The 14,829-nt window shown below is 44.5% G+C and overlaps 1 protein-coding gene across 12 annotated transcripts in view; it reads left to right on the top strand.

The window, feature by feature from the left end:
• Nucleotides 1-14,829, top strand: part of CELF4 (CUGBP Elav-like family member 4) — a 1,334,281-nt gene that overhangs the window by 1,178,469 nt on the left and 140,983 nt on the right. For 6 of the 12 annotated variants that reach the window (XM_086960321.1, XM_086960314.1, XM_086960320.1 and 3 more), the window contains 2 exons: nt 836-916; nt 14,535-14,678. In XM_086960321.1, the coding sequence (XP_086816447.1) occupies nt 836-916; nt 14,535-14,678 (225 nt within the window). The remainder of the gene's footprint in view (nt 1-835; nt 917-14,534; nt 14,679-14,829) is intronic. The other 6 variants (XM_086960324.1, XM_086960316.1, XM_086960323.1 and 3 more) reach the window with 1 other exon arrangement.

The raw sequence follows: 14,829 nt of genomic DNA, 5'->3' as shown, positions 1-14,829 counted from the left end.
CTTAAATGAACAGAGGGTTATGGGGAGTTGCTGAGCTGGTGCTGCAAGTTACAAAGCAAAATATTTGTGTAAAAGTTATGAAAAATGGGATATACCACAGGGCGTAAACACGCTGGGACATGATGTGTGGTGTGCAACATGAAGCTTGGCTGATGCCCCTTCTGAGGGAAGGTAGAATAGAGCAAAAAAAAAACTTTCAAAACACGCGCGACCCACCCTCTTGGGTGGCTGGTAAAGGAGTGACAGGGGGACCAGGTGATTGCATTGATAAGCTGAGCTTACGTTATCCCACTCTGCCACTGGCCTGCTGATCCTCTCTGTGTACAAGGAGTCACAGCAAGAGCAGAGTAAGGCATGGGCCAAGCGAGCTTCCAAGATGCCCCCAGAGAAAGCGAGGATTCTCTTTAGCTCACTTATGTGTACTTTTCTATTAACCTTTAACATATAATTCAATATTGTTAGCCAAAATTGGGCAATGCAAAGGTCTCTAAAATATTTCTTATCTGGGGCCCCAAAATCCTTAGGGTGGCATTGATTAAGAGAGCAGAAGAAGGAATTCTCTTTAAAAAAAAGCTGCCCTTCCATCCACAGTGCTAAGCAGCCCAACATCCCAGATCCACAGGTTAGACTGCCCTGTGCCAAAATTTAGCGCATACCAGCTGGCGCCTTCACCCGCGCGCCTTATGTAATTCACTTCTACGTGGGGTCTCTGCCCAGAGGTGGAATAGACTGGGGATGCCCTGGTGCCTTATAGTTGATGCTTAATTTAATCGCTCATGTGATGCAGCGGACTGAGCCATAATAAATTCTTCTTTTCTATCTCTTCTTCCAATAGCTGCTTACCCTGCGGCCTACGGGCAGATCAGCCAAGCATTTCCACAGCCACCTCCCATGATCCCGCAACAGCAGAGAGAAGGTAAGTCCAAGAGGCAGCTGGCAAATGATTGGGAGCCCAACCAGGAACACAAAAGTCATTGCAATGCAAAGAATGATCATTACTTAACCCCTTCCAAGCTGTTGACGGAACGGTTCCGTCATGCACGTCGGGTGAGCTGTGCGGATGACGGAACCGTTCCGTCATGACTCCGCCCGCGCAAGGCGGAGTCAGCATGGGCGGGGAATTCCGGCCGCACGGAAGGGGTTAAGAGCAGAAAAGTGTAGCATGCTGATCATTGGTTCATAGAAAACGGAGCATACACTAAACATGTGTTACCACAGCGAGAGTCTGTCGCCAGTCGTTAAGCCGTATGGGTCTATTTTGGGACATGAGCTCAAGTGCTTTGATGGCAGTGCAGAATCATTTCTACTGTGCTTTTTGTGTCACTAAACCCAGACAGTGCCCCAAAGAACCATTCCCACCCTAAACCCAAAAAATGACCTTGCCACCCAAAAAAAACATACCCATCGTAAACCCTAAAAAATCCGTTGCCCCACAAAAACCTTATCCACCCAAAACCCTAAAAAATCTGTTGCCACACAAAAACCCATACCCACCCTAAGCCTTAAAAATTCTCTTACCACCAAAAACTCATACCCACCCTAAACCCAAAAATGTCCTTACCATGTAAAATATATATGTTTGTGTATGTGTATATACACACACACATACACGTATACACACACACATAGATATATACACACATACACATTTATATATGTATGTGTATATATATATATTTATATATATATATAATACACTTACATTTCCGTGGTAATGGTATGCATTGTAAAGGGAGGTCGTGGTAAAAAAACTGCGTGGTAAAGATGCTTGCATTGTTAAACTTTCGTTGCAATGGCATACTTGGTTCCGGCTGCGTTGTATTTGCTGTTTCTCGCTTCTCTGGATCCAAGCATGAGTGATTTTCCGGGAACGCATCTAAGGCACAAACAAATAGCTATTTAGTATGCAGTGTTAGCTTGTTTGAGGCATAGGGAGGATCATTCTTAGCATCATAAGTTTGTGGTTTGCCTTTTTTTTATCACTACTGAGATCTCGAGTGTGGTGGAATGGTTGTGCGTGTGCCAAGGTTTTTTGCTGTCTGCTCAGAAAAGTAGCTCCAATTCCTCAAGACATAGAAAAGGTCATCTGAGTTGTGGGAAATACGTGGAAGACACTAGTTGATGGACTTCAGTAAAATAATTTTCATTCTCATGCCCACATTCCAAAGAGGCCAATGACCAGCCGACTTTTGATGACCTTAAAAGTTATTACATGAGTTTCAAGGAGGATTCAGAGGAAGAAATTCTATCAGAAAAAAAGCAGCAAAAGATGCCATACCATTTCTAGACGATGACATATTCTATGTGACCTAATTAGAAAGAGGCTTGGTGCAAGGTTAGATATCTGCACACACACAACTGCTGCCTGATCATTACACTTAACCGTCCACAAAAAAGGTGGGTATCTGATCCAACCTCCATCATGCGGCAGACATCTTTGGATGCATTTTCAGATGGGTGTGGTCAAAAGTCCTGTTCTTCTAGTTAACTTTCCTCACCTCTCCCTTAGATTCCTCTGACAGTCAATGAGTCGAACATTCTGTGTAGAAATGTCTCATAGAGCTTTTACAGTAAGTTTGCTCCCCCCGTCATCAGCTTTGTGGGAGTATTCCTATCAAACGACAGAAGCCATAAAATTCTCCCCAGAAGGATGGGTGGATCCAGACTGTATCCACCCAGTTGTTAGCCTGTTGTTAGCCTTCATTGTTCCTGCACCCACCCTCTTGTCAGTTTTCAAGATACCCTATAGGGGCCAGGGAAAAGGGTGCAGACCCCCCTCTGCCCCACAGGGGGTGCAGTCTGTAATTGTTCCTCCACATGGGTCGTCATTACCCCAAAGGTAACTGCTGCCACCATGAAGTCCCTTCACTCAGGGGCCACATCGGACACCATACCCTACCACACCTTCCCCAGAGGACAGTAAGCCATCAGCGCCATGCTCACGCCCATTTTGATTGCCTCCATCTTTTCTGTGACCTTCCCAGACACTTGTAAACACTCAACTGTCCAACATTGCTGAAGAAATCCTCTGCAGACCCTTCAACACTCTTCGAGTACAGACTGATATCACTGCTACTACTCCCGGCTAAGATCTTAGAGAAAATCATCAACAGACACCTCACCGAATACCTCAATGTCTACCAACTACTTGACACCACTCTGTCTGGTTTCAGACGCAACCAGAGCAGAGATTTTGACCTCATCGCCGCCATGTATGACATTTGCATTCTCAGGGCAGAAGAGATCATGGCGGCCCTCAACATCCTTGAACTTTTCACTGTGTTTGACAAGGTTTTCCACCTATCCTCATCCAATGCCTACACAACATTGGATTAAGGACACACACTCCTTTCCTGACTGGAAGAATCCAGTCAGTCAGCCTGGCACCATACACCTCAAATGCCTGAGACCTCATCTGCGGAGTTCTGTATAGATCCTCCCTGACCCCATTATCCCTCTAGCCAGCATCTTCTGTTCTCACAACATCAATGTCCTCTCCTATTCCGACGACACTCAGCTCATTCTCTCCCTCATGGACAAAACGCAAATTGCCCGGATCAAGATCCATTCCTGCATGGCTGGCATTGCCCACTGGATCAATAACTACTGTCTGAAGCTGAACACTGACAAGACTGAAACTGAGATCACATCACTATGGGACTCAACCTGGTGGCAAACAGAGCTAGGACCAAGACCCCTCCCACCACCTATGCCAAGATCCTCAGGATCATCATCGACAACAAACTTGGCCTGAAAACTCAAGTCAATGTTGTAACCACCTCATGTTTTAATACCCTGAAGATGCTGAGGAATCATTTCAAATAGCTCCCAATCAGGACCCAGACAGCTGTCATACACGCCCCTGTCACAAGCAAGCTCGCCTATAGGAACTCCCTCTATGCTGTGATCAACCAAAAACTCACCAGAAGGCTGCAGGTCATTTAAAACTTGGCTGCCAGAATCACTCTCAACCTTCCAATGCGGACTCACATCACAACACACCACACCTGAAGGGGCTTTACTGACCTCCAAATACACAAACAAGAGCAATTCAACCTCCTCAACCACACTTTCGAGGCATTACATACCACTGGCCCAGCAAACCTCAATACTCGCTCCTGCTTTCACAAACCTTCCAGACACCCAAGCTCGTTCAGACACCCACTCGTACATGTCCCATGCATACAGAAAACCTACAGCCAGCGATTACTCCTTCTCCTACATCGCTGCTAAAGCATGGAACGACCTGCCACTACACATAAGATGCTTCTCCTCACGCTTGAATTCTGCAAGAAGCTGAATACCTTGCTTTTCAAGGAGTCCCACTACGCCATCGGTTTGTTATACCCACACCTGCTCAGCGCCAGAATACCTTACAAGGTGATAGCGTGGTCTACAAATGTTCATGACATAACATAATATTGTGCTTAAGATTAAAGAACACCCTGATGCCACTGAGTAACTGTGCAGAGCTTCTTGCATTGCACAGAATTGGTGTGTCCTCTTAGAGCCATCGGCTCATGTGTCAGCATCTGCCACAGAAACAGGGAAAAGACATCCATCATTTATATGAGGCCGAGGCACATGCACATGAGGGGACGCCCACTGTTAGGCAGTGGTAAAATGTGTACAGTAGTTATTACAGAAGTGTTGCACAAGGGTTGGATACTAGTTCTGCACTATGAACGCCCTGCCAGAATGAAGAGGATATCCGGCGCCATGCTTCTAAGGCCTTTTGGCCATACCCTGGGTCTCATGCCTCCATGTATAGCAACCAAGAATTTTGCAACTAAGACACGAGTGAAAGCACAGCTAGACTACACAGGACCACTGGAGCTATGCAATTCTGCAGCTGTGATGTTTTCAGCATAGTTATGAATTTGCTGCATTTGCCATATAATCCATCACTGGCAGCATATTATGTAGATTTTAACCAAAAAAAAACATTCTAGCTCAAATGGATCAAAAGTTACTTAAAACCCAGCAGCACTTATTGCTGCACAGTGGAAGGACCTTGGTAACTGTTGATTGGTCACCTTTGAGTTGCTTTTTGGTGTATGTGGGTGTTAAATAGGTACTAATGAGGAGAAACCTTTGCCCAGACAAAGTTAACATAGGTAAAAATGACGATATAGCAAAGTAATGCTGTCACAAAATGAGTTGCATTACGCCGCATAATTTGCCTTCTCTTGTCGCATAATTTAGCCAACCTTGCCACATAATTTGGTGCTCCCTAGTTGCCACATATTTCCAGGGGCCCTGCTTACATAGTTGACCGGTTTTGCGCCTCCATGTTGTTACTCTTTGACCTACCAACAGGAGGAAGCGTCACCGGAAGGCGCTGAAACGTTGAAGCATGTACCAAGACAGCAAGAGGAAAGGGGGGAGCGATTACTGCGAACTAAAAATGTAAAAGAAATAGAGAGAGGTCACCACCCCCGCACCCCCATCTTCATCAGCTAATTATGCTGGAGCGGTGACACCTTCGGATCCCACTCACCTTCAACGTCACCTCTGACCCCAGGGCGCGCTCTTCCCAGCTGACAGCCCTTTTAGCAAATTAGGAGGCAAGATGGTGCTTGGCAAAATATCCCTCCGAACCTCAGTCACCATTAACGCGGGGAAGCGCGCGGCGCCCGTAATGTCAGCGCCGCTGACACCGAGGAATCTTAATGAGCTTTAAATGGGCGTCTGTCAGTCTCCTGGCATGTTTGTCAGTGAGAGGAATAAGTAATGGCCAATAAAGTTTGGGCCGCGCGCGCTGCTCTCATTTCCGCCTGCGAAATGCAAGTTGCGCCTCGACTCTGTTTTGACATTTGAATGTCGTGCCTCGCCTGGAAAGGGCTGTCTTGAAATAATTCCGCTCCCACACACACAACCTCCCCGTCTCCAGAGGGACGAGTGTGATAGACGGTGTACTTGTAAACTACTCTGCAGAAAGTTCTGTGCCTAATCTGCCTGTTCTTCTGCATGCATTCCTCCTCGACAAGAGCCCACGGGCGTCGCGTGGAATATGGGCTTGGAGAAAGGCCAGCCTCCCTTTGCCCTGTCTAGCTTCGGTGTGTGTTTCTTACTCAGGGGTAAAAATAAATATTGCAGCACGCCGGGGGTGGATACCCTGAGGTGGAGCTCGTCGGAGGAGGCTGAGCCGGATTGTTCGTGCTTTTCACTGAAAAGGCGGACGCCTGCCCCCCTGTCACGGCGCGAGGCTGATGGATACGGAGGGGCCACCCGTGCGCTCAGAGGCGCGCTGAGCCGCAGACCCGAAGCGCAACGAGGAAAGGTCTATTTCTGAATCAGCATTACGCACCTAGTGCGCAATTTGGATGAATGTGTGAAGAGCATCTATACTCTGTGCAGTTTTACTCAATGCTGCCATCTGTTGCCCCTGCCACTAAGAGGTGGCATAGCTTGACAAGTGCTCTTGGCTAGTCCAGCTACTGCGGTGGAATTTACAGCAAGAGCGTTTAGCTTTGGGTGGATGGGAGAGGGGTTACACCCCCCCCCCCTAATAAATGTATTATGTAGTAAATAGTTGGGTACAGGGGCTTTCAGTCGGGTATGGAAAAGTGTCGATCAGATTTCACCTTGAATTTTTTAAATACTCACTCACACAAAAATACACACACTCTCCTTTCTGTTTTGAAGATCTTAAAACATGTTTTTTTTTTGTTTTTTTTTTGTTTTTTTTTACAAAATACTGTTTTAAGTCTGCACAATCTGCACTCCATTCCATTGTCCCTTAAGTCCCCTTTAATTCGCTGCTTCTCATATAACAGTATATGATAGGCCAGCGCGACTGTCAGAAAGTCTGAAGCTCAAACCCCTATCCGTGCCCCCCACCCCCAGTCTTTCTGACCAAGCCACCCCACTGATCTACAGAGGGCTGTCCAGGGCTCGAGTCGAGGTACCACGCGGATGGACGGCGTCCCCCACTTATTTAACCAGGTGGACACCGTCCCCCCTGCCAAACAGCTGGACTTCACTCTTTGGCCTCTCTGGGACGAGTTCGGTATGCATCTTTCATGACGTCACTTCCTGTCGTGACGTCACTTCCAGTGACAGCGTCCCCCCACTTCTCTTTTTAGGACCCGTGCCCTGGGGCCGTCTGTCAAGACGACGTACGTTAAAATATAAAGAGCACTGATACGTCTGGCCCACCTCCTCCTCGATATGAAGCTGGAACATAGGCTGAATTTAGAGTAATGTGCTGGGACAGCTGATGAGAAACCAGGACTGTCCCAGCAAACCTGGGGCACCTGGTCACCCCGTGTAAGGGCCAGGCATGCAGCAATAGAGCATAATATACTCATGGGACAGTAAGTCATATTAGAACATTGGAATGTTGGGTGCTCCATTGATAACAATGGAGTGCTCTGGGCCTATAATGGCTGGTATAAGCCTGGAGCTCCAACATTCCAATGTTTCTTTGTTCACAGCTCTGGCTGTGAACAAAGGCTTCAGGGAGCCTGAGGGGATTCCAATCCCCTCACGCTCCCAAAAGGCTTTGTTTTTTTTGTTAGAACAATCTGTCCTCTAGTGACAGAATGTTCTAATAGCCTTAAAGCCCTTCGTAGATGGGCTATACCGCTATTAAAGTCCCTCTCCCTTGTTAAAGGCCCTCGCCTTCGGCTCGGGGCCTTTAACGCTGGGTAGGGCCTTTAATAGCTGGTATAGCCCTCTACGGCGGGTTATAAGTCATATTGTTTGTCCTGTAGGAAGATGGGGCCTGTGTTATGAAGAACCTTATGAGAAAAGCAGAGTCCTTTAAAAAAAAATCTTTTCCACCGGGAGCCAGTGAAGACGAGGAAGTTTTTCAGATACTGAAGAACGGGGTGGAAGATGGAGAAAGAGCCAGGTAGCCACATTCTGCATCATTTGAAGGTGGTGCAGGAGATATTTAGGAAGGCTGAGGTGCAACAAAATGCAATAATATAATGTAGGCAAGGTGAGGGCTGGATGATGGATACCAAGGGGGAAACAAAGATTAATCAGGGTGGGACTGAGGGAGGATCCCTGGAGCCCCCCAGAGATGATTTCTTTGAAAGTAGAGTGGAAAGAGGGAAGAGGGACTGCTTGAGAGCAGCCCACTGAACCCCGACAAGAAGAGACACAAGATGGGATACCGTGTCTGAAGATTCGCGGGGCTCCAGAAGGTTGAGGGGAGCCCGGCCCCTCGAACAACCATAAGGAAGATATTTGTCCATGCAATTGAGCTTTAATAATCATAATTGTTGCAAAATACTCCTCACGGAGTGTGTTAGCACAACTCTAAAGTCTATCGAAGTTCATGCCACCCATGCGTGCATCGGAATATAATACGCAATTTCAGTACTATTTCAAGAATGTCCCACCCACTCTGATTTAAATATGTATTGACTCTTGATGACTCAACAGCACCACAGGAACTTCTTCACCTCACTTGGTATCTCTTGTATTATCAACGGTGCAGTGCCCCAGGAGACAGAAAGGAATTTGATGCACTATGCACATGAGCCAGCGGCCTTACAATAGATATCCTAATGGGCGCTCCCATAGTTCCCGCTTGTGAGGGTATCAGTCTCCAACAAACAGTGCATAAAGGGTTATGTATCTGCTTCGTCTATAGAGTGAGGTGGCCTCTGCAAAGAGACTCTACAGCGTGGGCTGTGCAGGGGCGCCCCGCCCTGCCGATACCTTCGGAATGAACAAAGGTGACTGGAGTTGTGTCCAGGTCCTTGTTATCTGTTTCATTCAATACCAGAAATGAAACAAGGTCCATGAGAGTGGCAGAGTTTGCTATATTTAAAATGTACAACTTGGCAGTGCAGGTGAAGGGTACTCTATACTATTGCAGGTTTGAATTTAACAATTGATCAAAAACCTTAAAAGATTATGGGCCAGATGTAGGAAGCCTAATACCAGTCCGTAACGGCCGAAATGACCGAATTTTGTCCGTTACCGACCGGTATTAGGTTTTTCTGATGTAGGGGCCTAATCTAAGGATTCGGTAATTTACCGAATCGGTAAGTTAAGGAATCGGTAAGTTACCGAATTCTTAAATACCGATTCAGTAAATTACCGAATTCCTAATGTAGGGAGCACTTAAATGAGTGCTTTTCCCATGTTAGGATTCGTTATTTACCACCAGCTACAAGATGGTGGTAAATAACAAAAAACCCCAAAAAAGCAATTTAATGCAAATGATTTCAGTGCCATGTGGCAGACATACATGCCCTTAGGGCATGTATGTGTGCCACAGGTGCACCCATAAACAAATGAGAGGTGCAACAGGGTGTCAAAGTGGCACCCTGCCACCCTTCAATGTTTTCCCCTTTTTACCGAATCGGTATTTACCGATTCGGTAATTCCCATTCATTCCTATAGGCCTCTAGGCCTATAGAAATAAATGGGGAATACCGAATCGGTAAATACCGATTCGGTAAGCACCGAATCTTAACAATTCGGTAATACTTACCGAATTTTTCCCTACATAGCATTTACCGATTCTAAAATACAGAATCAGTAAAATTCGTTATTTTAGAATCGGTAAATGTCCCTCACCTACATCTGACCCTATATCACTTAGTTTATTCCTTTATAGGTATCACTTGAGAGGACTTCTAACTTCGGCATACCACACAGCAAAATAATTATTAAAAATGCGAATGGTTCTAGTAGTAGATAATTCAAAATATTTCACAACTACATCTGTAAAAAAAAAAGGACATCATTGTTACCATGGTACCCCCATCTTTTCCTGTCTGGTTTTCCTGGCCTTTGGACTATGTGCAGTATTCCACTGCTCAACAACGGCAATTTGTGAATTGGTTCATATTAACCATGAACTGTACATTGGTTTAATCTAAATTGCTTAAATAATGTTCTTCTATGGTCGTGGTATACAAGAACTGCACCAGTGACATGGAATTTTAACATGCCATATCTAAACTGCCATGTGCAATTACACCACCCACATGTATGGCAAAATTGTATGACTCCAGAGAGTGCCATTGTGGTCTGGCCAGGCTGCAGTTTAAAAATACTACTGTGTCACGTGACATGGAAAAGTGCCTTTGCCATGTACAATGTTTTTATGTATATTAGCTAAGACACCCATAAAATGTGCCTTAAAAGCCCACGGAGCTAGGTGTTCATGATGTAAAAATGAGGCATCTGAAAATGTGTGCATTCACAACCAATAATTCTAAAAACAGTTTCTAGTATGCAGGTAAAACTTATTTTATATTATTAACAGACCCAGTAATTAATAGTTTTTTCTAACTTGACTTCAGAAAAACATATAGATGGTAATCAAACATTATTTTCCACTGAGGTTTAAAAATCCAATTCACTGGAGAAAGAAGGTTTTTTAAACTTTAGATGGAAAGATACTTTACAAAAAGTGTTTAAAATGGTTTGCCTCAAACTTCTCCCCCAAAGACTTCTTACACATTCCTGGATGACCTCCTACAGGGGCGGCTCTAGGCTCATGGCGGCCCTGGGCAGGGCGCGTAGGTAGGGGGTCCCGGGCGGGGCGGAGCACGGAGGCCAGTGAAGAGGGGTGGGTCAGGGTGTTTGGAAGTGGAACAGAGCCGGAAGCCGCCAAATCCCTGCCAGGGGCTGCCACGCAAATATGTATCCATCCTCAGAGGATTGTTATATTAAGGATATATATTGGCGTGGCGGCCCCTGGGGTTTTGTGGCTCTGTGCAGGTGCACAGCTTGCACATGCCTAAGGCTGTCCCTGCCTCCTAACAACTCAGCCCGTGCCTCCTGTAGGAGTGGTGTTAACAGTGACCGCATAGTAGGGACTAGCCTTTCAGGAGATAGATAGGAACTTCTGGCAGCACCATTGATTCCCAGGGCCACTGTAGATTCTCTGTGTGTGAAGAGAAGGAGGTAACACTGCTCCTGGGACTGACAAAGCGGTAGCATACATCACCTCCATAGCCAATAGACAGAAGGAGGGTTAATACTCCTCCAGCCGCAAGAAGGCTAATGCCAGCTTCGTCAAGATACTTTAGGAAGCATGTCAGTAAACTAAGAAGGGAACTGCTGAAAACTGAGGTGTACATTCTGCGAGAAAGTAGCCAGGAATAGGCGCATGGAATTCTCTAATCACTGGCTCGTGCACAGGATGTGATTGGCACTTCACAAGCACCTCTTCGGAACACTTTTGGACGTGGCTGTTTAGCCTATAATTAGGCACAGTATTTTCAGTATGTTAACAGTTCACTCCATGCCTCTTGCTATGCTACAGCGCTACAGCGCATAGATGCCCACGGGCCTTCGTGCGCTTTATAAATCCTGGTCACTGCTAAGTAAATTTACCTTTGTGCAGACTTATATTGTTTTTTTCAATGAGTTACTTCACAATAAATTTTATAGAGGATGCTATATTCATGAAAAAAACAAGTGATTTATTCAAACATTATTTTTATTATTTTTCATTGTACCTTACGGTTTATATGTTTTTATGCATAAGTACAAAAATGATTTATTTGCTTACAAAAAAGATTTTATATATTTTAAATAACACATTTTATAAATACAGCTATACAAGACATGATTCAATTTGAGCAAAAAGAACTCTATCAAATTTATTGTGAAGTAACTCATTGAAAAAAGCAATATAGGTCTGCACAGAGGTAAATTTACTTAGCCTTACTTTTCCTCCCCCCTCTGGGCCTAAAATTATATTGGGAGAACTCTTCATCTGTAATTCTAAATCCTGGTCATTTCCTTTCATTTCTGGGAGAAAACATCTTGACGAAGGCAGGTAATGCCTGTCTGCTGGAAGAAGAAGAAGACTCCCGTACTCCTGACTCCTGCACTCCTGACTCCTGCTAGCGCCCAAGGATTAGAACTGCTCTCAGGGGACCAAGCCATTGTCTCTTTACCTGCTACCAGGACACCAAAAGCAGAAGGAAAGCCCAGCTGACTACTGTGGAGCGAAGCTGCAGGAGCCCAAACTGGAGCGAGAGAGAGAGAGAGATCTGGTTTCTAGAAGCTTGCCCTGGGAACCTGATAAGTGCAGGAGTGACAAGAATTAACTTCTCCAGCAGTTGTAATTTTCTTTCTACCTGTGGAGCACTCAGACAAGTTAAGGTGACTTCCCAAGGGAGGGTGTGCTCTAGGCAGACAAGAAATACAAGCCAAATAAAATGACTTCAGCAGGACCTCGCGGCAAAGTATCCAGTGTCATGGAGTCATGGAGCCTTACCCAGCAACAGCTTACAGCTTTGGGCCACTGGTGGATTCTGAGATCCAAGAAAGTGAAAAGTGCTAAGAGTAAATCTTGGGGAGAGGAAGTGAAAAGTGCTAAGAGTAAATCTTGGGGAGAGGAAGTGGTCTGACGGCTAGAGCTGCCGACTTTGGAGCTGGGAAACCAAGGTTTGAACCTCGGGGTTTCCAATCCTGTGATTCAGGGCAAATCACTTAATCTCCCCGTGCCTACCAAAAACATGCATGTGTCCTTGAGTAACGTAACTGGTGCTCATGTAAAGTGCTCTAATACCTTTGAGTCGTATTCGTGCTACATAATCTGCAGATAAAAAAACCTTGGACTGGGTCAAGATAGTACATCTTTTCAAGTAGTGAAGGGCTTAAGGATGGCCTGTCTCACTGTAAGAAACCCTCCTTGGCTTCAGCTTTTCCAATTGAGAACTTGAACTTTAGAAAATAAACAAAGTCACAAGGTAATCGGTTTTGCCGACACAACCCGTCTGTCCAATCTGACCCCCCTGTCCATCATGCTCAGCCTAAAATTGCACTGAGGCACTTGTGTCTTTTGTAGTTGTTTTTTGACTCAAAACTTTAACAATCATATCTTCAGTTCTTCTCATCCGATTAGAATTGTTTTGGTGTGATTTTGCTCCATAAGTCTTCTCTGTTTTTCTAAATTGGTTGGGAGGTTGGCTGTGTTGTGTTCTTGACTTTAAAATTGTTTGGAGCGCCATGAATTTAATTCACATTTCTCTCTGGAATAGCCTGGTGTTTGTGCCACTACTACCAGGAGGCGAGCAGAGCTCCCCTTAAAAATGAGTTATAACTTAAAACAGATTTTATTTGTTAAGTTGATAGGTGCATACTCCTGGCAAATTAATAACTCAATTACAAACAGAATGAGATATTCAAAGTTTAATTAATGGAAATAACACCAATTACATTGAGTACACATGGACACCAGAACATAGTACACATCACACATCACCACCAATACGTAGGAATCTGTAAGTGGCAACTGGCACAATTATATGTCAAAGACGTCCCCCCCCCTGCAAATTATTTTTTTCTTTTTACATACTTGGGCCTGGCACACAGAAAGCAAGCTATACTACATTTTGTCATGACACCACTGAATTATGTCAATGGAATTCATCTACCATTGGCAAAGGATATATTTCATAGATGGCAGAACCTGCAAAACACTTAGGTCACAGCACTAGAAAAGACATGTTGGTGAAATCATACCTTACTGTATTTGAAACAATATTGAATCCTACCATGTTTTAGGGAAAGAGAGCAAGCAACGTTAGCAGTGGTAAAGTGTGCAGAGTCCTAAAGCCAGTATAAACAAGGTCAGCAAAATATGAGGGTTGTGGGCAAAAGTTAGAGGAGAACCATGCCAAGGATGCCAGGTCTAACAGTAAAGAAAGAGCTTTATATATATTTGTTTGATCAAGAAAAGCATCATTTAGCCTACAAAAAGAGCTGAAATTTCCACCGAGAACCAGTGAATTTGGCAGTGGTACTCCTTTTTTTGCCAAATGAGAATGTGCTTGTTGTCTTTCAGTTTACACAATTACAAATATACCCTGGAATCTTCATCCCATTGGTTAACAAACATTAGATATAATTCCGGAAACAATCATTGTAGTCTTCTCCTCCAAAATAACACTTAGCTCTCATTTCAAGGATACACTGTGTTAGGGTTAAGTTGAGCACTTTCGCACCTAGAAACCAACATATAGAATTATATAGCGCTCTAGCCACGATTCGGAATTATACTAACATGACATACAGCAACATTTCAAAAGTATTTTAACATATACCATGACCTAGCAGCTAGTCATTGCCTTAATATTTGGTGGAGCTAACATGGTGGCTGCAATTTTATGCATTGTTCTTCCAAGAATGTTGGTGATATGCCGTGAAGTTTTGGAAGTGATGGATTGCAGATTGTCAGGCAGGGAAATTATTTATGAAAAATTATGATATTTTATTTGGATGTATCAAAAATGTAATGTGACATTTCTGTTCTTAAAGACAAAGGAACGCTCTACAGCAGGGGTCTCCAACCAGTAGCTTGTGAGCTACCTCTGAGTAGCTCATCTGTGTGCAACCCAGCTTATTAAGTTAGAAAGATTTTGCTTGGTTGAATAATATACATATAAAGAAATTGAAATTATACTGCACTATTAATATTAGTAGCTGTCATTGTGTTTTATTGAACATAAGTAGCTCTCAATACAGAAAAGGTTGGAGACCCCTGCTCTACAGGAAGACCACTTCTTCTCTGATCCCCTCAACCTCTCCTCTTTCCCCTGCAGGACCCGAGGGCTGTAACCTGTTTATCTACCATCTGCCCCAGGAGTTTGGGGATGCAGAGCTGATGCAGATGTTCCTGCCTTTCGGTAATGTCATCTCCTCGAAAGTGTTTGTGGATCGGGCGACAAACCAAAGTAAATGCTTTGGTGGGTAAAGATAACAAAACAATTAGATTCATCCAGGATAGGGCTTTCTTTAAAACACCTTTCAAACTGCTTATTTTTTTTAACTTCTTACTTTATTTGTTATCCCCATCTTCTTTCTCTCCCCCACCTTATGTTTCATGCTAAGACACTG

This window comes from Lissotriton vulgaris, chromosome 3_1, assembly GCF_964263255.1.
Source record: "Lissotriton vulgaris chromosome 3_1, aLisVul1.2, whole genome shotgun sequence".
NCBI lineage: Eukaryota > Metazoa > Chordata > Amphibia > Caudata > Salamandridae > Lissotriton > Lissotriton vulgaris.
Note: the sequence above shows the minus strand (reverse complement) of the source record. Positions and strands in the feature narration are given on the sequence as shown.